The sequence below is a fragment of the Manduca sexta genome, chromosome 11 (assembly GCF_014839805.1).
Source record: "Manduca sexta isolate Smith_Timp_Sample1 chromosome 11, JHU_Msex_v1.0, whole genome shotgun sequence".
NCBI lineage: Eukaryota > Metazoa > Arthropoda > Insecta > Lepidoptera > Sphingidae > Manduca > Manduca sexta.
In genome coordinates, this window is record NC_051125.1 from 3,785,966 (window position 1) to 3,813,320 (window position 27,355).

General features: G+C 33.6%; 1 protein-coding gene across 1 annotated transcript in view; it reads right to left on the reverse strand.

The window, feature by feature from the left end:
- The window catches only part of LOC115454152, a 28,197-nt gene extending 2,851 nt beyond the window's left edge, over nt 1–25,346 (reverse strand). Inside the window, exons 1-4 of the mRNA XM_037437362.1 lie at nt 24,679–25,346; nt 1,921–2,100; nt 1,279–1,400; nt 433–673 (exon numbers count right to left, since the gene is read on the reverse strand). Coding sequence (XP_037293259.1) covers nt 433–673; nt 1,279–1,400; nt 1,921–2,100; nt 24,679–24,823 — 688 coding nt within the window. The 5' untranslated portion in view covers nt 24,824–25,346. The remainder of the gene's footprint in view (nt 1–432; nt 674–1,278; nt 1,401–1,920; nt 2,101–24,678) is intronic.
- Between the last annotated feature and the right edge of the window lie 2,009 nt (nt 25,347–27,355).

Here is a 27,355-nt window from a genome sequence, read left to right on the forward strand (position 1 = left end):
ATTGTAATAATCATACTCTATTTGCCATAATATATTAATTATTAATTTAATTATGAGTTATAATAAATTTCAAGCGGCTTGGTCTCTTAAAATATAAACCAAATATATTTTGTACGTCACACAAACATTTATCTCGTGCGAGAGTAGACCCTATCTCACAAGGTGTGTAACGTTAATACACCGTGTTTAATTGTGAGAAATCAAAAAGCTTATAGTCCTTGGGTATCGCTATAGTTTCCTATTGAAATAATTTTTAAATATCCAATTTAGGAAATCTAAAAATTCATAAAATTAAATTTGCTTTCCCGTTGTGCTTTCCAAAAATCATTTTAATATTCGAATTGAGTATTTGAGAGTTATACTAATCGTGAAAGTGTGTAATTTATTTTTAAACTTATATACATCATAATATTTTAAGATTTAATATAATACCTGCAACCAAGTCTCCAAATCCAATGGTAGTAAGAGTGACAAACGCATAGTATATCGATGCGACGTAGTCCCATCCTTCGAATACAACGAAGATGCAAGCCGGCAGAAAGATGAAGAACAAGAATCCAGGGACCAGATACAAGAATATCTGGCCCAGCATGCCCAGGTTATTGAAGCAGTAATCTAAGTTATTGGCACGCTTTTCGTTTTTCTTCTTGTATTTGCGATATACTGAGATGAGCTGGAATTTTAAAATTATATTTATAATCATAATATCAGCCCTGTATAATATATTGTCCCATTGCTGGGCACGGGTGTCCTCTACTTATTGAGAAGGATTAGGTCTTAGTCCACCACACTGGTCTAGTGCGGATTGATAGACTTGCCACACCCTCATAATTCCTATAGAGAACTTCTCAGGTATGCAGGTTTTTTCACGATGTTTTCCTTCATCGTTAAAGTAAGCTATAATTCAAAAAGAATACACACATAATTTTAAAAAGGTGGATCAGAGGCGTGTATTACAGCATATTTCTAAACCAATTTCCTTTCAAATCCGTGTAATGGTTTAATTATATATGTTTCAAACGAAGGTCCAAACGTCTTTACAAACTATCGTATTTATAATGTTAGAAGAATTTATAATTTATTTAATTATGTATTAATTATATTGTTAGAAATTTGATAAACTATCGCACTCAGTAATCATTTACCAATCTCTTATATTTAACGACAATGTTTCAACAGGCATGTTTAAAATCTTTTATTTCCTTTCCTGTGCCTTGATTAGTTTGTAACACTATCACGCCCGAGCGAGGGGCATTGTACGATGTTTTGGAGTTTTACCTGAAGGCCGAAATATTCGCCAAGGTTCGCAAGCAGGATACCATTGATCGGTATACCAAACAGACCATAAAATATCATCAGAATTCTTGACAGGTGAGTTGTCGGCGCCAAATTTCCGTATCCTGCAACGTTAATAATTGCTATATTTTTTTTTATTGCTTTGAATGACGAGACGAGTTTGCCGTTCGCCTGATGGTAAGCGATACAACCACCCATAAACAGAAGATACACCATCCAACACCTTGAATTACAAAGTATTGTTTGGTATCCCACTTCGCTGGCTATCCTGAGACATGAGATGCTAAGTCTTATTATGTACTGTAGTTACACTGTGACTGAACGTTGTTACTTGGCGGTAGAAATAGGCATTGTGTTGGTACCTCCTTAGGAGGACTCTCACATGTGAGAAACCTTCCACCAGTATAAATACTTGTTATTGTAATAATTGAGGATATTGTGAGGTTAAGAGCTTTGTACGTGATAATTTATGCTTAAGATGATGTATGATAAATAAGTTATTACCATCACATCCATTAACCATATCTATATTCATTAAACGGTAATTGTCAATTATTATTAATTCATATAATATTAATCAAACAATTTACATATTTACGTCACAAAATCGATTATAGATCTCACCGATAGTACTGACAACAGTGTAGGAGAAGAAGAACGAATGATAGAAGTCCCATTTGTATGGTGCCTCTTCTTCTTCAGTCGTATTGCTTAGCATCGGTACCCTGCAGTAGGTTGATAACTTTGACAATATAGCGTCCTGTTTTTCAGGATCATCTGGAATGTAGTTTGTGTAGAGAAGATCTGGAAAAAACATGGAGGAATTAGATTCTTGTATCTTTAGTTAGTTTTTGATTTATAAGGTACACGAACTATTCAGTTAAAATTCATTGAGTAGTTGATTCATCGAAAAGAGTTACTTAAATCTATAGCGACATTAAGACAGGCTATGAAATGCTTTAAAAGTCCATTTAAGATTTTGAGAAGAGCCAAAGATTATATAGACAGATTTAGAAGTAAGCTAAGACATTAAAAAGAAAAAGACATGCGCTACTCCAGTTAAAACAACAACAAGCGTAAGCAATAAATCTAATATTAATTTAAATCCATGCGCAGCAGTCGTGACCGCAAGTAATAATAAATTAGTCACAATTAACGGCATTCATTTAGCACATTGTATAATTTTAAATGCACGTGTCCGATTTAAACTAAACATTTAGAACAAGATAGTTTAGCGGTACTATACTAACTGTTGAATAGCAACAAAAAATAAATATAGGGCATTAATCAAGGAGCTAAGTAACTTTTTATGTAGGACAATTTAACGGGCGATTCAACACAGATTAAAACTTTTTGCTGCTATGTTTATATGCTGAAGTGATTTGCAAATTAGATCGATTTCTCCGTCGTTTGTTAGACTTGGTTGTTCTTTATATTATCAAGTGTGATTAGAGAGGCTTTAGTTTTGTATTTTTGTTCGTTTATTTAAACTACATCTTTTAACTAATCTTTGTAAAAACAAATTAAGATATTGAGCTCAATAAAAACATCAGTTTGACTTAGCTGATAATAAAATACGTGATGATATACGCAAATGTAATAAAAATGTAAACATGCCTTTTGTTACAGTCATAATGTGTACAATTTGATGAAAATTTTAACATATTAATTGTCATATTAATACGAGAAAAATTATGCGAAATATGAAAAAAATCTAAAAGTATTTTGTAGCACACCCACAGATATTTATTGCTCCTAATATTGTTAGGGTTATTTCTAGCGGTACATTATGTTTCTTTATGTTGGAAAAAAATCAGTTTGTTCTGTTTTGTAAAGAAGATATTTTAAGAAGCTTTTCACGTCATCTAAAGCAAGAACCAAATTACAGGACTAATTTACTTTCTCGTAACAAATTATTACTTAACAACTTGTTGGTCTATCATTAGATATATTGTATCAACTATCAGTGGAGCGGTTTTGCTTTAAACATTATTTTTAAAACCACATTGCAATGCAGATCACGAATTCGTAATGAGTACTTTCCATTTATGTTTTAAATAGGATTATTAGATTTTTTTAACAATTTGCATGCCACTGACAAGTTTAATGATTAGTAGCCATTCACCTGCCTAATAGGGTCGATAATCGATCCATTCAAGCCTTTGATTTAACAATTTAGTATGGAGTATTTTTAATATTATTACTTTGTACTCTTTTTGGAGAGGTTGTGATAGTTGTAATGGTGTTTAAAGGAATATAGAAGGAGTATATTGTACGTGTTAAAAGATGAAAGGAGTCCAAGAATGTGTAAAAGTTATTTTAAAACTTCTCAAAAAGAGTATGGTTAGTCAGCATTTTCACAACAGAGTTAGGAAATTATAGTTCAAACCTTTATATACCTATATATTGTATACGGCATCATAACTTCAACGGAAAGTTTATGTTACAGTCCGTTTTAATATTAAATATTATAATCAATACCCGCCATTTGCAATAGTCTAAAATCTGCGGTTACGGAAATCATTAGCGGTATTTTAATATCAGCGGGCTGGTCATTCAGGGCTCAATAAAATAGATTTGAAAAGGAGGTGCGCCGCGTCAGTCATTGTGATTTGATTACCATTAAACGGACATAAAGCAGATTTACGATATGTCACTTGAATACATTCATTGCAGGCTCCAAGGTCGAAGTCACTGCCAAGTGCACGGCGAAGGACTGTGGCCTGTTTCGTATTTTGGGTGTTGCGAATTAAACATATGTTCATATTCAAGTCATTTGCTCATAATTTACGGACAATAAATAGTCGGTAGTATTTAGGTATTTTAAAAATATATGTTGATATTGGTGATCTTGTTAGATTTGAATTTCAAATATTGACTTGTGCAGATTGTCTATCTCAGAAAAAGTCAAAGGGCTTATGAAGGGTTTATTCAATAAGGAGTTTAAATTTCTCTATCGTTTGCCAATTGAAATAAGTAGAAGTAATAGCTGTGCAACATTATTCTTATGGTGTATTAAATTATATACAGGGTCAGTTTTACATTATGTTACTAAATTAAATCACATATTCTGCTAACATTTTATAACTGCTAACATCATCACGAATAACATATATTTTCGCCAAAATTTCATCCATGAATAACATATATTTTCGCCAAAAATCCGGTTTAAGTTTTCTGTTTCTTATCATTTCGTAATTTATTGCGAATATAGTGTGTGTAAGTGTATTTTTGACTGAAAGTATGATGTCCCCGCTCCGACAAAATCTCCTCGTGTAATAGTAGAGTAGTGACCTTAGGATATATAATCATTAAAATAACAATTTGTTAATGTTGATTGTTCGAAAAACATTACATCTATGTGTTGTTTTGAAGCTAAGTAGGTATATGATTTAATTTATTACGCAAATTCAAAATGACTTTCTTACTTTATTTATATGTAGAATTAAAAACATTTCTATTGATTCTAATTTCTAAATAGTTTATCATATTAACACAAATTTAAACCAACAGTATTTTATACAGATGTAACTTTAAACTGACGATTGATTTATAATTATTTAATATACAATTTCGAAAAGGGCAAATATCAGAAAATGTTTAAGTTTAGGAAATGGAAAAAACTTAGGTATTATATTAGTATAAGTCTAAAGTAAAGTCTACTTTAATAAGAAGAGTAAGAAAAAATTGATTCATTTTTGTGTTACAGATTGGGTTCAATAAGCAATAAAAAATACAGTTTTATTCGTTGTTATTTATTTTGTTTATTGGTATTAGTTTTGTCGTTATTTGTTATTATATCTACATGTCTAAATTTTTATATTTATGAGATTTACCTTTTTCGAAATTGCGTATTCAATTATACGTTGTATTAATATATTTATTAATGGCACTTAATGCTCACGGCATATGGGCAAGGATAACTATTAACGCAATAAACAGATTGATAAAATGATAAGATGTCATTCTAAGTGGCGAGTGACATAGAATCGAACCTGTTTGCACACGGCAATCGTGGCACTGGCACATAACATTTTATTTATAGAAAAAAGGTCTTCAAATCGTTTTAAAAGTGATCCGTAAACATATACCGAATTTTATATACGAGTATATCGGATGAGAATCGAACACTGAATACCCTTCTTTAACAGGTTCCTAGAATAACATTAGAAAATACTAAAAAAAATTTTTTTGAATGACGCGATGCGCTTGCTGTTCGCCTAAAGGTAAGCTATACGACCGCTCATAAACAGTAGAATCAACATTTAATTCCTATAATTACTTAGTATCGTTTGGCACAACACTGGCTACAATGTTCTTCAAACCGGAACACAACAATGAATACTGACTACACACTGTTGCTTGGCGCAGACAAATATACGCTGTATAGTAAAATCTATTGCTTTACATGGATAGCGACGTTACTGTAACACTTAAAATACATTGCCTTCCATTTAGTTAATACAGCTAATATTTACGCAAAGTATCAAATTATAACGTGATGACAACCAATAACTTAAACTTTGCTTAACTGAAAGACCTCATATCTTGTTTATATATTTTTCATTTAGTTATTAGTTATTAACGAAGGCTAGTCGCATAGTATTGGAAGTGATAATTTAGATGTTAATATTTTTAGGGGACATGAGATTTGCTAATGATATTTACTTATACCAGAGTCAACAACTGTCGAGGCAATGATCTTATACAGTTTTTTATTATTGAATAACGAGGCGAGTAAACCTGGTGGCCACCTAATAACAGTGGCAACACCATATAACATTGTTTAGTAAGATTTTTGGTGCTATTCTTTCAATAAAATATATCTTACTTAATATTGTGTATGATATAACTTCGAAGCTAGAATTTCCGTTGTTCGTGAGGACGTGAGGTGTTAATATTGTTGTCAGAAACAAATCATTTAGAAATAGGAATGCAATGGCATGCGGGCTTGGAATGTTTCCGTTTATTGTAATATTCTTTTTTTATTAGGTGTATTGTAATATTCTGTACCTTGTGTGACCGAGATGGGCAGCGATTTGAGTTGTTAGATCTCATGCCGTCATTGAAGCCGGCCTACATTACTGTCCAGTCGTCTTGACCTTATCCTCTGTTTTATATACTACGAGCAGGGGCCTATTCTACTACAGAAGGTATTAGGCCTTAGTCCACCACGCTGGTCTATTGCTAGTTGGCAGATTTTACATACGCCTTATGCATGTCGGATTCAATTTGATCAATACTTCGGCCACTGCTCCTAGGTTAACATCAAAATTAATATTTTTTCGACAAATGGGACCAACATTAATTTAGAAAGATTATTCTCTTTTCTTGCCATTTTATTAATTTTCTAGATTGGAACCTCCTATAAGCTAATAATATAAAACCTATCGATGGTTAGGTTTTACATAAATACCTAACTATCGAACAAGTTTATTCTACCGATATCTACCTGAAACATGACGTTTCGTAGTGTAAACACGCGACAGACGACATCTCTAATTAAAGGCTAATTTTCCGATCACGAATCGATGGAGGCCGACGGATGTTTGCGTCGTATGTACAGGAATCAACTTTTATGATCACCTTGGGTTTCATATGACGGGGAATAATTTGGTCCAATATTGGAACGGCGGATTGTTTGGGCCAACATTGAGGAAATTAGGATAGTAAGTTTTTCTATTACTATTGTGTTGTTTTGAGTGAAATGTTGCAAAGTTATGTGCCCATGCACTAAGTAAGTTTTATTTTAGTTTGTATATCTTACAAAGGCGTGTTTATACCCACAAATTATTACGCGTGAAACTTGATAATATAGGTACTTGAATAATAGTGCCGACCTTACATTGGAGGGAAAAAGAGCAAGTGTAGGCAGGTTGATCATATTTGTAGAATAGGTGTTTCACGAACAATTGGTATTTCTGTTTTAACCTGTCTTACGCTTGTTGGCGCGTCAAAGGTCGGCTTATACAAACACACCGGACTTTTGGTGGGCGTTCGCAACCTTTGAAAATTAAGCGACCATGGTGAGGGCAACCCACTAAAGAGTTACGAACCTTGACTCAGGACGATCACTGGGGGAGGATGAAACATTAATGATTATGAGATGAGCGTACTAAGCAATCTATCCATTATTGTATTTGTAGGCACGCAGGCCGGAACTATCGGTGAGACGGGAACGCGGAGAGGACGGAACTGCGGTCTTGTGGAGACCATATGGTATAGTACCCCAAGAACATTAGGGCATTTAAATTTTAATCCTTATTTATTCTAAATAGTCATTAATATTTTTAAATTTAAACAATACTTATTTAAAATAACACTTTAGTTTGTTTGCATATTTCAATAGGACTTACATAAAATATAATTGATATTGTTATTAGTCGTATGCTTTATTTTTCGTTTAATATTACAAGTACGAGTCAATTTCCTCATTGTTATGATACATATATCTATCTACGTCATATAGCCGTGCTTTTTGATTAAATTCCTATTCTGTACAAATCCCCCATTTATACGTTAAGTTAGTAGTACTTAATCATCAATATCGTCATCGGAATTGGTTTATGTTCCAATTTCCCAAATCAATGATTTCCTTAACATCGTTTCTTAATAATTCTACATGTTTCGTTTACTGATAAAATAATGTGTGTGTCCAGTAAATACAATATATTGATTTCTTACGTTTAAGCATATGTTAAACATTGAAATACAAATATTTTATCGTGGCATTTTATATTATAATTTTCTCCCGACGTTACAAAGACTTTGCAGCCTTCATGGTCACGGGCGGTTCTCCCCCATTTAAAATCACGATAAAATTCGAAAAGTAATTTGATTGCAAATACCTAGTCTTGCCATAAATATTGTAATAAAGAAAAAAGAAAATTGTTAACTGCAAATAACATTTATTACTTTTACAGTGTGTCAGTTTAATACATAAATATAAAACAATTAAAAATATAAAAAGCTTATTCGAAGTGGTCTCCATTGGCTGCAATACAGTCCTTTAAACGATGAGGCCAGTTATCAATAGAAGCACGCACTCTTTCCATGGGAAAATTCTTCACTGCCAATCGTATAGATTGTTTTAGGGACTCCAAATTATCATGGCGTTTAGAGCAAGCTGTACTCTCTAAAACTGACCACAAATCATAATCCAGCGGATTAAGATCGGGACTAGACGACGGCCAGTCTTCAGCTCTGATGAAGTCCGAAACGTTCGATTCCAACCAAGACTGCGTGGACCGAGCTTTATGACCCGGCGCCGAGTCTTGCTGGAAGGACCATACTTGGTTATTGAACATGGTGATGTTAAGGGGCTTAACTACCTTCTCAAGAATGGTATCTTGATACACTTGTGCCGATGTTTTGATACCTTTTTCACAAAAATATGGCTCAGTCACTCCTTCATAGCTAACACCCCACCAAACCATCACTGAAGTCGGATAATGTCCACGTTGCACTCTGTCGACTAATTGGGAAGCTTCCTTAGAGCTTTGAGCATAAATACGGTCATTTTGTTTGTTAAAATGTTGCTCAATTGTAAAAATTTTCTCATCCGTAAACAAAATTTTTCTGTGACCTCCCTTTGCGTACCGCTTCAGTAGTTGTTTCGATTTTACCACCCTATTCTTCTTTAAATTATCAGTTAAGAAATGGCCAGTGCGTCTCTTATAGGCTGCAAGTCCTAAGTCATCTTTTAAAATACGCGACATGGTTCTAGGTGCTATCTTCATTTCCCGAGATAAAATCTTTTGCTTTCGGACAGGATTTCTTCGAATTCTTTCCCTTACTGCTTTGACCACCTTTTTCGTACGAACACTACGTGGACGGCCAGATCTTTTTCTGTCACAAACAGAGGAGGTCTCATTGTACCTATTAATAGCCCGGTACACAAACATTTTACTAATACCAAGTGTATGGAGAGTTTTAAAAATTGCATTTGGCTCCATACCTACTTTGTGTAATGCTATCACAGCGATTCGGTTCTCTTTATCACCCCACACCATTTTAATATCGCAAAATATTTTACAATGTATTGGCGCCAAAATGAGAAAACACAATGAACAATCGTATAAAAATGACAGATTCGAAATTCAAATGTAATATTTTTTTATAATTAAGTGTAACAGTATTTATGGCCAGACTAAGTATAATACATTTTATTTTGGGATGAATATTATATGTACCTTAGGTAAAGTGAGGTTTCTGACACATTAGTAAGATTTACTCGTAGATTCGCCTGGGTCTTTATCCAGGTCAAATTAAGCTACAATATATGACAATACCAGCTGCCGGCCTCTACCACTGTTTAACCTAGAATACAGTCAGAAGTTTTTAATTCATCTCCATTTCCAGACACTTCAATGACATTCTCGTAATTTAGATGCGTTTGGAAGATATTATGTTTTATGTTGGAAATCGTATTTAAGGCACAGGTTAGGAAAAGAGCCATGAGACTTGATAAATTATCGCTAATGTTCTTGAAAATGACAATACTAAGAGAATGCGCCGCTGACCTTAGAAGAAATAGAGAAGATCATCGGAAATGACAAAACGCATCCGAACATATAGCTTAATATCAAATACTTTAAACAGTATAGTTAGGTATATACCTAATTTGTGCTCCAAAAGTTATTATCAATTTGTAATAAGTTTTGTCTTATTTAAAATTTCCGTGAAAACAGATGTCATAGCGTCCTTAGATCTAATACAAAAATAACATATTTTAGAAAACATGCTAAAATGCGTATTAAAACATGCATATCACGACATGAAAAAAAATATGAAGTGTTACTATTTCGCGCAAAATTTTATGACATTCCCAAAGTCCGCTCTACATAATCTTGCTTGCTTAATATTGTTTTCGTGACAAATATACATATACATACAAATAAGGAATCTATAGTCAGTGACCTGATCAAAGATTCAGCTGTGCTGACCGTACTAAGGCCGGTCGCCATAGTCTGGCGCTCGCAATTTTCCTCGTGCCTTCCTGACACGGTCTTTGAATGATAATGCGTTCTAGAAGTGTCATCCTATCACTAATTCCGATATTTATTATGATAGGCATGAATATTTTTGAATAAATATCCGTGTATATTAGTCAAGGCTTGAGGAGAAATAGAATTTTTTTCTAATTTGTCACGATAGAGGTATATAATGTAGTCCTTTAACTTAAACCTATGGCTTGGATATAAAAATATAATCAAGTTATTAATAATAAATGTTCCTAAATTTAAAATAAATGAAACTAACTGTCGTCCACCCCACACAGGAATTCTTTAAGTAAAGATCGATAGTAACACGTATTTTATGATACTGGTGAAGTTCACCAAGACGAGCAGGGTGAAATATTTTTAACTCGCAATGAAATTGTTATACAAAACTATATAAAACATAAATTGTATAGTTTATGAATATCGAATTGTCGCTGCAAAGAAATTTATTATAGGAAGGCGTTGAAATTCTTATATATTTTTATGCCTGCGACTCTGCCCGCGTGATAAAGTAAGTGAAAAAAAAGCATAATCGGTTAAGCAGTTCCTGAAATTAGCGTGTTTAAACAAACTCTTTAGCTTTGTAACATTAGATATGTACGTTAGGAAATAATAGGTTCAATTCTAAAATCGCAAGGTATGAAAGATTTTTTACAGATAAGTTTAAAAGGAACGATCCTGCTTTCGCTACGTGTAGCAACATGACGCAAACATAGTTTACATGTTAGGGAAAACAATTTGTGTCTCACGTTTCTATGGTGTGCAATCGAAATTCCCTATTATTCCCTATTTCCATAACGGGGAATCCAGGTGGTAACGACATATGTTTTTATGACAGTTGTACCGGAAAAAATAGCATGAGTGACAAATAGTTGATGAATTATGTATCATCTGGTGGTTTTAGCATAGACAATAGACATAGAGAATTCACTGTGCATGATGACTATGGAATAGATGAGTAATGTTTATATCTGGGAATCCCTACCATAGACACCAGTAACACAGAGCAGAGCGTAATTGAGTGTACGGAATATTAGGAAGAGAATTGGTGAGTCCATTCCGAGTTTCGACGTATGGGAATGATTGATTCAAGCCAGTCAAGTGAAAGACTTAGGACTTTCGTTGCTTTGCATTTGCCAACTTTTTTAGAATCTTCAGGGGAATCTTTCTTATCATCTTCTTCATCTTCAGACCAAATTTGTGAATGAATTTCACTGTCCTCATTGAATTATCGCTTATTACGAAAATAATGAGTAATCAGCGATAGGGTAATTTATTCCATGATTCCACAAAACAAGTCGTTTATTTTAATATGGATCACAATTACGGTGACGGGTTTGATAGGTATAAAAAATATCAAACGGCACTGGGTTCGCGACCTCCCAGGGAGCTATACCACATTAAGTCATGAGTAATATATAGACAAGGTAAGGCAGTAATTACGAACCGTGTGGATTCCACGAGGTTTTGATATGAGGAATTCGTATAAAATCGCCACTCGCTAAGTCGACCTGGACTGGATATATTTCTTAGTTGCTTACATCTGCTCTTGCGCATCTAACTTTGCTTGCGACCACATAAGGACTCTTTTCTAAGATAAAAATGTATCCAACATTTTCTGAAAATTGATTATCTGCTTATGAAATTTTGTCAAAGCTGGTTTAATTTGAAAAAATCACATTTAGTGCACTATTTTTAGGGCAAAATATATATATGGTATATAGATATGGAATATATCTACTGACGCCATTATTTTTGTGTTAGGTAATAAATTGCGCGGGGAATCCAAATCGCCATAGAGAATACAGACCCGGGCGCCGGACACACAGACCTACATACGTTGTTCAAGTCGCCTTATATAGCCAAATTTATGCCATTCTTACCAAACCCGTAGATAGGAAATAAATATTTTGCCGATATATCAGTGCATAATTTTTGGTTTATAAAGTCTACTAATGGTTAAATATAACGTGCAATTGCTCTGAATTTTGAGTAGGAAAATGTTCTTGGTTCAAAGAGTTTCTTGGTTTAAACATAAATCACTGCCTTCTCAATTCTAAAGATACATAATATTCTATTTGTAATGATCGTGATTATTCCTTCATTAGAAATTAAATCTGTCATTTTATAGGGATATTTAAATGTTACTTTTTCGACCTTTCATCAAGAGTTTTTAGTACTTATATTGCCAACAGTTCAATAAATCTCCAAATCTTAACCCATTACTTCCCTTAAGTCATCCTTACTTCCTCAATAATATGGGTCATTATTACCCGTAGTGTTTTTACCATTACTTCAAATTTGTTCACTTACCTGTTTTAAGTTTATATGGGTTTAGCTTTTGCCTGCGGCTTTACCCAAGTGAATTTTTTTTCCGGACTAAAAAGTAGCCTATTCTCTCTGTTCTCAGAAATAATATAGCTTCTATAAGAAAAAATCATAATCGGTGAAATAGTTCCTGAGATTTAAACAAACATTTTTTGCAGCACAATATATTATTGGTATAGATATTTACCTATTTCATACATTTATATCCATTTGAAAACTACGTACGTACTACGTACGCACTTGCACCGGTTTATTCCCTGCGCGTACCTAGTCGCACTCCTACATTTGTTTACAACAAAACTATAATTTAGATAAAATTTACGAATGATTTCGCTATTGTTTGGTTTCATGAAATCTCAGGTTAGGCACTTTGTTCTGGATTTTAAAATATTTATTTTTGTTTACAATATAGAAGTTACGGTCTTAGTTGATGTGTGAAAGCGTTGGAATTCTATCAGAGTATTTTTGTTTCTGAAAAGCGACGATAGCCTAGTTGGGTATGGAACGGTCTGCCGAGACGAATGTCCGCTGGTTCAAATCCCAAAGGCACACACCTAAGACTTTTCTAAAAAATCATGTGTGTATTCTTCTTCTATAGGAATTTCGAAGGTGTGTGAAGTCTACCAATCCGCACTAGGCCAGCGTGGTGGACTAAGGCCTAATCCCTCTCAGTAGTAGAGGAGGCCCGTGCTCAGCAGTGGGCAAGTATATAATACAGGGCTGATATTATTATTATTATTTTTGTTTCTATAAAAGTTGGACGGAACAACGCTGTCTTTCTTTACCCATTACCGTATTATAAAACTGGTAGGAAATAAAGTTACTTATAAAAATGATTTTTATTGTATAGTGTTTCTCATTATATTATATTGGTCATATATATATTGATCAACAGTGACTTAATTTTAATTCGCTCAGTATATGTTTGTTTTGTTACCAGAAGATGTTACACCATAGAGTTCGGAATACGTAAACACTAGCCTAAATGTAGTATTCATTTAATTACTATTAATTACGAAATATATATGCAAAGGTTGTTAGTTCTAATGAATCACATACGTACGTGTCTGACGTAGGCGATTCGAATACGTGACATAGTCTCAGTAGGAGAATGTATGACTTGGACGAAGCTTAAAGTACAATTAAGCAGTGGTGACGTTTGGAAAATTTCGTTCCCGTTCCTAAATTTCTCACCGCTTAGGTATCACGCAATCGTTGTTTGTTTGCTGGCGAGAAGTAGTTCACTACTTCAGTAACTATTAGTTTTGATAGTATACTATTGATTATGATATTCGACATTTTATATTTGGAATGTTTATGGCGTGGACCCTAATTTCTTTCATTTTCGAACATACAAAAAAAAAGTAAAGCGCAAAGGTCACAAAGCATAGTGTCTATAAAATTATTAATTTATATTTCACTCTTATGCATATAAATATAATAACGCTTTTCGCGAAGTATTACAGATAGTATGGATGGCATACCTACGTCCATATGCACTTTTGGACGATATACTTACCTTATAATTATATGTCTTATAATCATACCTTATTGTTCTATACAACTAAATGTCCAGACGAAAAAGCCTCTCGTCTGATGTTAAGCTATGCAGCTTCTTAGGGATCTGGGGCCGTAAAACAAATTGCATAATTAAAATACCCATCTATATTGATCGATAGATCTATCTTTAGAATATGTTATCCTAATACATGTTTTGTTTTCTATTACCGTTAACGATCGTAAAAGGAGTCTTGGCTACGGTCATAGAAATCAAAATTATTCCTATCCCAAAATCAACTATCAATCTCAACAACAAAATAAATATTTGCAGGTCACACAACTTTGTCTCGGCCGAATTTAAAACAAGTCAACCGCGTTACGATTAGTACCTACCTGATGCTTAATGTAAATACTTTAGGGTTTATATTCGATTCACGTACTTATGTAGGTAAAAAAGGTATCTCCTCAAGTTGTATCAATTCCGAAAATTCTAGTTATTCTTTGATGTCATGAATACGTAATACAGGTTTCTCACGTTTCAAATTCATTACAATATGGAAATTCTGACGCTATTTGAATTTCGAATCTGACATTTGTCCTTAATTAGAAAATTAAATTTTTTTTGTGCCTGTGCTATGATATAAAAACTTGTTTGTTTGATATTTTATCCCATTTTCAATTATAAAGGAAAGGTAGATTGCAAGGGTAAAGTGGTTTACAAAATATGTTATTTTTATTATTGTAAGCTACAAATGTTTTTACATCTTCATTTCAATACGAGATTTTTATCAACTTCAATTTATGCAAATAAGTCTGTTGTGTATTAGGGATATTCACTATATAATAGAGGCCGGCAATTGCTTTTACCGCGAAACTTGTTCATTTAGAGAAGGAATGTTAAGATGACAATTGACACGAGAACATATCTATAATCACATAGATTAAATTTAATTCGAGTTTTACTCAACAAAGTCTATTTTTAATAATTCTTACTACGAATTCATAACAGTAATGTATTTATTAAGTACAGTCAACGACTAGAAAACTTAGATAGAAATGTTTATGATTACACGAAACAAGCTAGATTACCTTAAAATTACAAGTCGGTCATGAGCAACGTATGACAGCGGCAAACTGGTCCTGCCTTTGCTTATTATGTTAGTGAGTTTGCACGGGTTTTTACACAATATTAACTACATATTTTATTATGAGGACGATTATTGATTTAGAAATTATATATACTAACTAATACAGAGCGAAATTTATGGATGTTTGTTTGAAGTAAATGCAAAAATCGTTGGGCGGATTTAAATGAAATTTGGCACCAAGATAGATCATGTCTTGGTTTACATATTGTATCCTTTTTGACTCGGTAAATTGCGTAGTGGGATTTTTATTTCAGTCCTTCGCGCTGAGGAAGCTGCGTGAAGATTCTAGCATTGATATATTAAGAGAAAACTTTATACACCAGTTCATGCAATTTGCGAAGAAGTAAAATTAATACACAGTATTGCAAAACCCTCTGTAGTGTTATTGCTTTGAATGACGAGACGAGTTTGTCGTTCGTCTGATGGTAAGATACTACAGAAGAAACATTAGCGAAGAGACAGCAGAAAAGTAGAAACATCATCCAACACATTGAATTATAAAGTATTGTTTGTTTGCGCTCGTCATCCTGAGACATGAGACGTTAAGTCTTATTATGTCCAGTAGTTAAACTGGCTGCAATGTTGTTCAAACCGGAACATAACAATGCCTACGCACTGCTGCTTGGCGGCAGAAATAGACATTGCAGTGGTACCAACCCAGGCGGACTCTCGCATATAAGAGACCTACCAACAGTTATGTGGGTGCAGAAAAATGGTTTTAATCATTTATAAAAGGAGTAATACTTAAGTATAGGTATAGAGGAGTGCATTTATATTTTTTGGAACGTTTGTATTACAAACAAACTAAACTAAATAAAACAAAACAACGTTTACATTCATACGAAAAATAACAATATGTCTGCTAACCTAATAGAACACAATTAAAAGAAAGAATTGATTGAAGAACCACTGACGGTTAAACGGTGGTAAATTTCTATTTATGGTATTATATATAATTTTATATGTAACAGAAAAATACGAAAAAATCTATGAAATTGATCTAAGGGTTTTGAGTGCCTAAAGCACTCACTCGAAAGTCCGGTGTATATGTATAAACCGGCCCTGCCAGGATAATAAATCTATAGTAAGGTTCAAAAAATGAAATCAGCATTGAAAATAAAGCAAAATACTATTGGAAAATTGTTCTGAGCAAAAGTAAGGTAATCGTTTTATCTTTTTTCAAGCATGCTGACAGTGACAATCTGTTTCGTCATAGTTTGCTAATACTGTTTTTTGAAAGATGCCCCTTCCACTAAATTTCAAAGCTTAATAACTCATTTATTATTGCGTGGAGTTTGATAATTCCTTTTCCGTTAGATTTTGAAAGATTTATATTTTTCCTAAAAGTGTTCAAATAAAGTAGTCAACATTCATGATCATTAGTCAACAGTCATTAGTATTAATAAATTGTTTAGAGTGAAAGTTTTGTATCAGGTACCTAATTTTCAACCTGTTGGATGATAAGTGAGACTGCTTTCCTATCATAACTATAACTAAAACAGTATCAACACCATTAAAAAAATTATAAAACACTTTTCATGTATGAAGCACTGCATGGCAATGCGACCTTATGACATTAGATATAAAGAGCTGGTTTTTAAATTGTCAAAATAAAGTTTCGATATATTATTTTCCTTATTGCAAAAATCACACACAAATTTTATTTTACAACTGCAATTTGAATTTGTTTGTATCATTTTGATATTTTATTTGGTTATTCAATAATCATCCCTAAGTACCACAGTTAAGTATTATATTGAAAAAAACTGAAGACGCCTCGTAATCATCGTTAAATTCACAAACACGTCCACACAATTTAGTATAATTGTCCATATATTAACACTAATTAGTCATTATTTACAGCCTTTTGTGCGTGACTATTCTTTCATCACGACTGCCCAAGAAAATGCTTCCTACATTTGTATTATTGAAGTACGTGAATATTCAATTAGAATTATAGGTGAGATTAACTTGAGTGCTGTGATTAAGTTACTATTGTAAAATAATTCAGTTATGTTAAGTTTGATGTGGTCATCTTGGTATCATCTTATCTTTAAACTAAGTGTCAAGTAAGTGTGAAGGAATGCTTTGTACATCTAAAATAATCGTTTCACAGTTGCAAGATAAAAGTCTATATTACAAAATGAAAATCCCGTTGAAAATATGCATTCTTGGGAAAGTACTTTAACCATAAATTAGTTAATTCTTTAGTTTGTTAAAATCTTATCTAAATATGTTCTAAGGTTCAAATTTGATTCACAAAAATTTACAAATTTATAATATTGGTAGGCTCTTCTCGCAACTATATTATTAACCTCGTACGGACAAGGCGACAAATTAATTTTAAGGAAACTAAAACCAAGGCCGTGTTTACTAGAAAAAGCACTCGGAAAACAACAGTTCTCATGGTTGATACAAACAATGTTTCAGAATTTATAACTTTCTTGTTCATGATCAAGGAAAAACGCGTCGTGTCAATAATTTAAATGCAATAATCTGTAGCACGTCAAGCAATGAGGTAAACAATAGGACGTACGTAAATAATAATTGTGTTTTATCATCGATACCTACTGCAATGCTAAAGTTAGTTCTGAGATGTGTATATTTGATTCCGTTGCATTGGCTTATAATAATATAATAATATCAGCCCTGTATTATATACTGTGCCACTGTTGGGCACGGGTCTCCTCTACTACTGAGAGGAATTAGGCCTTAGTCCACTGCGCTGGCCTAGTGCGAATCAGTAGACTTCACACTAACTCAAAAATTCCTATAGAGAATTTCTCAGATTGCATTGTCTTGGAAACAATTAAATAAAATATGCCATTTTAGAGGAAAAACAAACTTTATGCATGCCTTTAATACTAATTTCATATCTTGATTCTATTTAGGTTTTTTACTTCTAGTATATCTGTCATTGAATAATGGGTACTATAAATAAAGGAAAGTGAGTGCCGGCAAACTGTTCCTTATTGTAGTGGCACAGGTTTGAAAATCCAAATACCAGTGGTTAAATAATAGGGGAGACCGAGAGTAGGTGTTTCATCATTATAATATGAACTTTTTGAATAAATGTACTGAACTGTATGATACAAAGATTAGAAATTTTAAAAACGTCGAACAGTAACAATGGTTAAAATTAAAATCTTAATGTGTCACAGGTATTGCATAACTAAAGAAAAATGTTGCTTTTAGTCATACTAGTTTTATGTACATAAAAATAGTTACATAGTGTTGATATTGCAGTGAAATGAGTTGAAAGTGTCTTAGCATTAGGATCGGATATATTTATTGTTCTATATTGTTAAATATATGTAATAAATATGTTTTCAGCCCCCTTGTTTATTGATATGAGCATTACATCGTTTCTTATTAAACTTTTGCTTTTACGTTACTAAATGCCGTTAATAAACCGATCTCACCTTTTAATAGAATCTTAAGTAGACATTCTTCTTGAACAATTTAATTAGAAAAAACTTGATCCGTCATTGCGCCTGTTGTAAGCGGAGTCGGCGCTGGTTATTAAAAAAACTCAACTGTCATAATCTGTCATATGCTATTACTTGAGATATCGTTTGAGATGTTGATATCTGTTTATTACACACCGACGATATTAAGATGCTCGCTGTAATTTGACAGTCACGGCTGATATCACAATTCACAGCGAGACTGAGTGACATTTATAATTATCGCCTTAATTTATTAAGTTGTATCATCGCAATTTAAAAAAAATTATAACATCAAGGCTTTATACCGAGCAAACGGCCTTGAGAATTTTGTCCATTTACGGCGCACGGGTTGCGTCCGGGAATATGCAAATAATTCCTTAAAAAAAACCATTTTAGGTCCTTTTGAAAATTTTAAATTACCAAAATGTTGCTTATTTAATTTTCCATCGAGCACTGTTCTGTCACTGATCTGTACTTTAGGAGATGCACGGAATGAACAGATTTAGTGCCATTTTCATTATAATTAATTGATATTGAAATAATAACCACATCATAAAATAAAATCTAAATCTAACGCTAAGATAATTGTAGAAATATGATGTTTTTTTTTTCAATATGTATTATTAATTTGGAATAGAAAGCTTCTTAAAATATTATGGTTAGAGCTGTTTTGCTGGGGATCACCGCCTTTTCGCCATATTCAAACATTTCTGGATCGTGCATTATACAACCACGTACCCAAACGTTTTCAATTAACAATAAGGACCATTGAATTGTTAATTAAAACTAAGAGAAGTTCCAAACAATGCATTAGGAATTTGAAAATATTAAACTGTGTACAGAAAAAGCTTTAAAAATGAAAACAACGTAGGAAGCATCTCGTGAAATTTTATTAGACACGTTGTAGTTTTATTATGTACTCAACAATGTTTTTAATTTTAAGTACAACTGGTCTTAAACGAAGATGCAATTTATTTGCCTACATTACTATTCGTGCTAGTTATCCAAAAGTAAAACCCAGATATTTAAAGGCATAAACGTGATATCCTTTTATTGTAAGAAGAATATTCATGAATCATAAAAATAGCAACGTCGTTCATTAATCATGCAGGATAATATATAGCTCTGTTAATACGAACGAAAAGTAACAAAAAAGAAATCAAGTATTCAAAAATACATTAGTAATTTCACTCTAATATTTAAGGATAATGGTTGCCCAGATATATGATATAGATGGTTATTTTAATCACATTGACTCTATAGTCAAAACCAAGACCACGGAAGAATTAAAATCTAAATAATGAATAATCCCTCTTTTTCAAATAAATCCTGGGTCAGAAGTGTCAGTAACACTGACTACTATGTACGTAGATATAGATAAAATGTAAACGAATTTTATTTCTCCGTACCCTGCATAAGGTATAGTTTCGTAATCCTTCCGCTTTGTCAATTATAATAGCACACGCCCAACTGCATGCACAGAGATAGCTATTCAATTTCCCAGATCTCATCCGATAAACGTGTGGTGCCATTAATTTTACCAAGTATTGAGGCCACGATTGACAATATAATGTGGTGTAAACTTCAAAATAAGCTGTATTGCCGGCGTTCAAGCGTCACAACAAAACGTATAATATAATGGATTCCATGAAACGAGAAGGATACAATAAACGATACGAATATTCATAATATTCTATGAAAGACCTAAAGTAAATAGTTTAAAAGGATGCGGCAGAAAGCTATGAAATAACGTAACAACTGCCATTTAAATATCTCAATGTCTCTTCAGTTTAGGCAGGTGGTTTGGTGTTAGTCATTTCAATTATATTAAGAAGAAGGTATTAGAAATTTAGGTAATCTCCCTTTTAGCATCCTCGTCTACAGGATAACAATTTGTGTTTCATAAAGGATTAGTGATACGTGAACAGTCGATATAAATGCCTTTTACTAATGTCCAATTTTCCTGCATGATATCATCCTATCATGCAAACGTTTTTATATCTAACTTATGGATGAGAGAAACAATGACATGTTTAACGTCTTCTTTATTTCCTTTTGTATATCCGGTTAATTGTTTACATGTGATACAAGCATATCAAATGTCACCTGCTAGTGGCGGCGTATTGGCTTGGACCTGGAAGTCTTGAGTTCGAATCTAAGTCGAACATTTTGTAGTTTTTATAGTTGTGTGCTTGGGAATTTGCTAAATCGATTCTGCAATATTATTGTATAACTAGCTATGTCCGCGGCTTCGTCCGTGTCGTAATCATGGTATCACAAACTTTTTTCCGCGTAAATCTCGACCCACGAGATTTTTTACAACCACGCGATCTCTTCAACAGTTATTGTTTTATTTCAGTCAATTTATATAAAAACGTAATGTACTATTTACTTAAACCTTCCTCAAGGATAGCACTATCTTTTAGTAAAAACCGTACGAAAATCCGTTCTGTAGATTATGAGAAAATCGATTACATACAGACAGTCATTTGGGGACTTTGTTTTATAATATGTTTAAATGTGTTCCGCAGATCAATGGGTAGAAATAAGGTATACTGGAAGAAGAATGAGGTATCTCAAATGCTTTTAGTGGATTGTTTCTTGACTATAGCCATAGCATTCCCCACGTCCATGTGCGTCACTGATCATTTACCATCACGCGCGAGCTCAGCTTGTCCGCCTTCGAAAGCAATAAAAACAACTATTGCAAGAGATAAAATACTTGAATGAAGTACTTATTAGTAAACAAACTGTGATCCATTTAATCGTTTCGTAAGACTTTTTTATGATATTGCTTGGTAAGTATCGAAGCACGCAATAAATATTGTATTCTTACATCTAATTAAAGCCTTCGTAATGTTCATAGTGAACGCTATTTCCGACTTGAAGTTTATTATTATCATTGTATTGGTTACCAGGGGCTGCAGTTTAGACGACTTTTCACTTATTTATCCCCGAGAGGGTAGGCAGAGGCGCAACTGGCGCACTGATTTTCCATCGTATGTTTGCCACATGATGTGATACGGGGCGAGCCTATCGCCATATCGGTCACAAACTTGAAACTTCGGGCTGATACTGAGTAAAAAAATGCCATATCACTTTTTCGGACCCGGGAATCGAACCCAAGTGCAGTCGCAGCGTAATACCCCTATGCTACCCAGGCAGTCTATACTATGATTACAATATATGTTTTTAAATCATTGGACACCTTCGGTCTTAGTAACAAGCTTGCTTACACAACACACAGATTAAGGTTTATATATGAATTATTATATGGTTGTTTGTATAAAGTTAATCTGAAGATAAAGTAACAACATGACTATAAAATATACTATATATGTTTTGGCATTATATATTTGTATTATGATGGGAAATTTTGATAATCAACAAGAAATCTAATACTTCCCTATATTATTTTACGTTAGCTAGATATTTTACGATATTACTAGGCAGTTTCGACTAGTGTTGAAGATATACTTTGGTTAAAAATGATAGCTTCAGAAAGTTTCCACGCAATGTATCAATAGAAGTTAAAAAAAGTATTTGAACTCGAGAAATCCAAAAATCTAAGTTTAAATGAACAAACAACCATAGATCGCCCCTGTATCTTGGAAGGGCTAAGCAGAGGTGTTACCAGGGCACCTAGTTTTCTTCATTTATATTCCGTCCCATGACATAGGGAGCCTATCGTCATATCGGGCACTAATGACTCCAGGCTGATTCTGAGTAGAAAATTCCAATATCACATAAATGAATCATGTGTATTCCGTCCCATGATATAGGCAGCCCCGGATCTAGGGGGGGGCAAGCCAGGGCCCGTGTCCCGGGCGGCGAATTTAGAGGGCGGCAAATTTAAACTTGGCAGTCGAATACACAACTTATCATTAACGCAACTTTGACTACTGAGACATCCAGTAAGTATATAACACACATAAATTATTTCCCGCGGGGCGCGAAATGATGATGATGATGATGATGACAAAAGTAAAAATATAGGTGGTTGGGGGCGGCATTATCCAGATTTTGCCCCGCCTTAAAAAAAATCAAGATCCGGAGCTGGATATAGGATAGGCCTATCTCCGTATCGGGCACTGACTCCGGGTTTATAATAGAAACACGAAATGTCACTTAATAGAATGAATATGGTTGGATTTCTATTTTGTTCTATCGATTATCTTGGACGTAGTAAGAGCTTAAGTTTTTGTAACCGATAGTATTGATCTCCGTAGTAGCATAGTAAGTAAGCAGTCAGTAACTGCCCAATTTTATTTAAAAATGAGATATGAAAAATCAAAGTTTTTAATCTATGGTTCTTTAGACTAGCTTTAAAAATTAGCTTCACAAGGAGCATTTTCGCTTGCTAAATAGCTTACAGAATTTTGACTATGCTGATTTTAAATCAGTTTTGCTGTAAGAGTTTCTTGTGCCGCTTCAAGATCATTCAAAAGCGCTTGTGAAAGACTATTTGAATAAAAAAGTATTTGAGTTCGATTTTGAGTTACGAAATATTGTTCATAGACATACAGCTATATTTCCAAATAGTACCTGAGGCTATTTAGGAGAATTTTCATTATCAAGCGCCGTTCTCAAGAGTTCGATACTTCAGCCGATTATTGTTTTTATCGAAGATCGTGGAAAACAACGAGATATGTACATTGTCCTATTAATTGAACAAATTTCTGGAGTGGCTCATTCAGTTTTAGATCGTAATTATATTACTCAAGAACAAATAAATTGCTCAATTTAAATATGTAGTATATTGACTGAGCAATGAGCATGTCATGAGCAATGAATACTACATTATTTTTTTGGACGTAACGATTATTGAAATATTTTTATTTGTTTATTTTTATTACGTTTAACAAATCCAATTATATAAGTGTTACATCACAGCAATAAAATAATCGGGTAGTTATAATTTTTTACATAAAAGGTAATTTTCCAAGCTTGTTGGTAATTCAATTGCCAATGATAAATTAAATGATGCAAAATATCATAATAACAATGCGTTGTGTAACTCACTGGTGTTGTTCCGTGTTGAATTATTTATTTTGGACCCTATCACTGTTTCATTTATGTTGCATATTGACTTGTGCTAAACTATTTACGTTAATACAATGATTATTTAAAATTCGAACGTCATACAAGTCTAAATCTAAAATATTCAACATTTAAATAATTTGGGCATAACAATACACTTCCTAAATCCTAGCAAATGGTTTTAAAAAAATATAATGAAAACAATGTCTACTGTATGTACGTTAACCTATATTATATGAGTACATAGCAGTAGTCGATAAAGTGTTAACCAATGTAAGTAGATCAATACATACAGTCAATATTCAAGTGCATGTTGGCAACTGCATATTCACACTGATTATATCGTCGGCTTCTTACGCGTATATTCAATTTACTTCATTAAAAACAGCTTTATTTTCCGTAGAAGTGGCAATTTCCTCAATGTTTTTTTTTATTAATATCGACATACACTTTCTAGTTGAAAATTTTCTGTTAATATTTTTCATTTTCATTTGTCAATAAAAGTATGGAACTGATCAACTAAAACTAATGTGTATCACATTCGGCATATCTATTTTGGTACCAGATAATCAAATCAATCAATCAAAAATATTTGAATTAGATCACTAGGAGCACGAATAATATTAGAAAAAAATATCGGGCATAGTGAAGTGAGATGTTCCACTACACTATTTTTGAAATTAGAGCATGCATTAGCAAAATAGGGAGTTTTGCTTACACAGTTGAGAGCAAAGATATACAAATAAATTATCAAAATTTTTGAAAAAATATTATATAAAAAAATAATATATAATATTATATTAACCTGGCCAGAATTTTTTTTTTTTTTTTTATGGCAATTGTCAATTGGCCAGAATTCTTAAAATAATATTTTTATATTCCACTTTTGAAATTAATTTCCGTTGACTAACTTACTTTGAATTTCAAGTCTTTCGAGTTTTTCTTTTGCACGTTGCTCCACTTCCAACGGACTCTCGATGTGGTAGAAAATGCTCGCTCCCACCAGTAAATACATAATGTGCAGCGCTAACATGCACGCCAACTGCTTCTTTGACATCATCTTGACTAGTTTTTATAGAAAACTGCTTATAAGAAAAATATCCCACAAATTTTATCACAATTTGTTACCGTCCGTCACAAAAATCGCAAAGTGTCACTTGTAACCACAAACATTACAAAATCCGTGTTGTCCATTGCTTCGGCACCACTAATTGCAGCATCAGGATTCGCATTGTTTTCAACGTTTCCGTGTATCGGTGCAGACGCGTACTGTTCTTATTTTGACCGGCTATCTTCTTTTTGTACCACATGGCGGTACGAACGATTAAGACATGTCCACTGCCCGCGCAAACACCGGCGTAGTCCGTTCATGAAAACTCATCGAATTAAAAAGTAAACGTGAGTTCAGATGACACTTCCCGATTAAGCGACGTTCGACTCTAGCGCTCGATGCGATCGAATGATTTTCCCGGCGCGCGCGCCTACAAACCGTACGATGGCGGCATACACGTCCTTTTTTTATACGTCGGGCTCTTAATATTTGACTGACTGCGCGACGCATTAACTCGTCGTAAAGGATAATAAGTAAGGTTATTACTGACATAGTTATAAGCAGAGTTCGCAACTCTCTGACGCAGTTATAATGCTAACACTGAGGCGAAAGATTTCGTTTACAACCCGGGATTAAAATGGATTTTATGTTTGATAATGAGCGGCGCGAGAGCGTTACATCATTTGTTCTGATAGCGAACTTACAAGAACTCCGTTGGCCTTCGTGACGTTAGGGACGATTTTTTGTCACTTTTATAAATTAACTGTAACAAAAATGACTTAGTAAAAGATTGAATGTGGCGGATACGAAATGGGTAATACGCGAAAATACATTACCAGTTTTACAACCCAATTGAGATAAAGCTTTTGTTTCAGCGGCCACGACGTTCGCGTAAAATTTAAGATGTCACATATTAAATACGTAAATAAAACGTTGACGTCATTTTTCCTATTATTTTATGGCACGTATTAGATTTATGGAATTAATTAGGTTTTTTGCTTGAATCATCTTTATATGCCTTTGGTGTACCGGACATTTGAAAGTGTGGTTGGCAAGTCGACTGTAGAGGAAAGGTTGTTAAGAGGATAATACAAATATACCGCAATTTTAGCTAATTTAATTCATTTTAACCTATTTTGCAAACTTCGGAGATACTTCTTTCATTTAAAACTAATACTGAAAGAGTAATAGTAACTTAATAAGTAAATTGTAATCTATATGGAGATTATAAATATATTCAGTTACGCAAACAAATGCGTGACACTCTTATTTCAAGTGTACTTCAGTATGTTTTCGCTTACTACATTTAAGGAAAACTATATCTATTCTAGGTAAAGGAATCCAGAGCATATATAATTAGTTCAATAATGATTCCATTTTTGTTTTTATTGTTTGATTCATACTTCTGCCGCACCATTAAGGTATGGAATAGTACGCCAGCACACGTGTTCTCTCGTACAATTCGGGCTCCTTTAAAAGGAGCGTGCAGAACCCATCAGGTAGTTCAGTATAACTGGGCCGACCGTTCGAAGATGTATTCATCTCTTGTCGGCCCAATATTCTCGGTCTCCACTTTGCTTTCCATTTCGAAACAAAAGAAATACCTATGATCCTCGATGATGGGTCTTTTGAATGCCCAATCCATCTTTTTTGATACGAGGCAATAAAAATATCAATCAGACAAGCAAGAATGTGCCGTGGTAGTATTATTTTAAGGTTTAATTAAAAAACTCGATGACGAGCGCTGTGTATTGCCCCGTAGGACAAAGTGAGGATGTTGCTCCTGTTTATGGATGAGCCGCTTACTTGACATGCTTTCTAGCGTACCTTAGCTGACATATTTAACAAATAAGTTCATGAATTTAAACATCCTTATGATTATAACCTCACACACAGTCACACTCACTCCTTTGTCCTCAAAGGTAGGCAGAGGCGCAACTGGGGCACCCATTTTCCGCCGTGCGTATTCCGTCCCATGATGTGATAGCGGGTCTATCGCCATATCGGACACAAATTGTAGATTCTTATTCTTACTGAGCAGTACACCTCAATATTCTCAAAACAGTGTAATAAAATATTTGGTGTATACTTTGCAAGTCAATAAAGTATTCTTTAATCATTTTCCTGTGATATGATGCGCCGAATGAGACAGAGAGAGCAATGAATGCGTAAACAAACAGATGAGTCAACCATCTGTGAATAATATATATTTTATTTAGATAATTCACTGATAACGCAATTTACATACATTTATAGTACAGAAAACTCATAGAGAGAATGTTACTTTAAAAATATTTTTGAATATAAAGGTTGTTTTTTGAGGGGTAGGTAAAGATGTAAATTAGCAGGCGTGGTTCAAGACGTCTACTTGCAGACGACGCCTCTAATGATGATGATGGATGCCGGCCGCTTTCAACTGGCCGATCTTTTTTTTTTATTGCTTTGAATGACGACAGGAGTTAGCCGTTCGCCTGATGGTAAGCGATACGACTGCCCTAAACAGAAGAAACAGCATCCAACACCTTGTATTACAAAGTATTG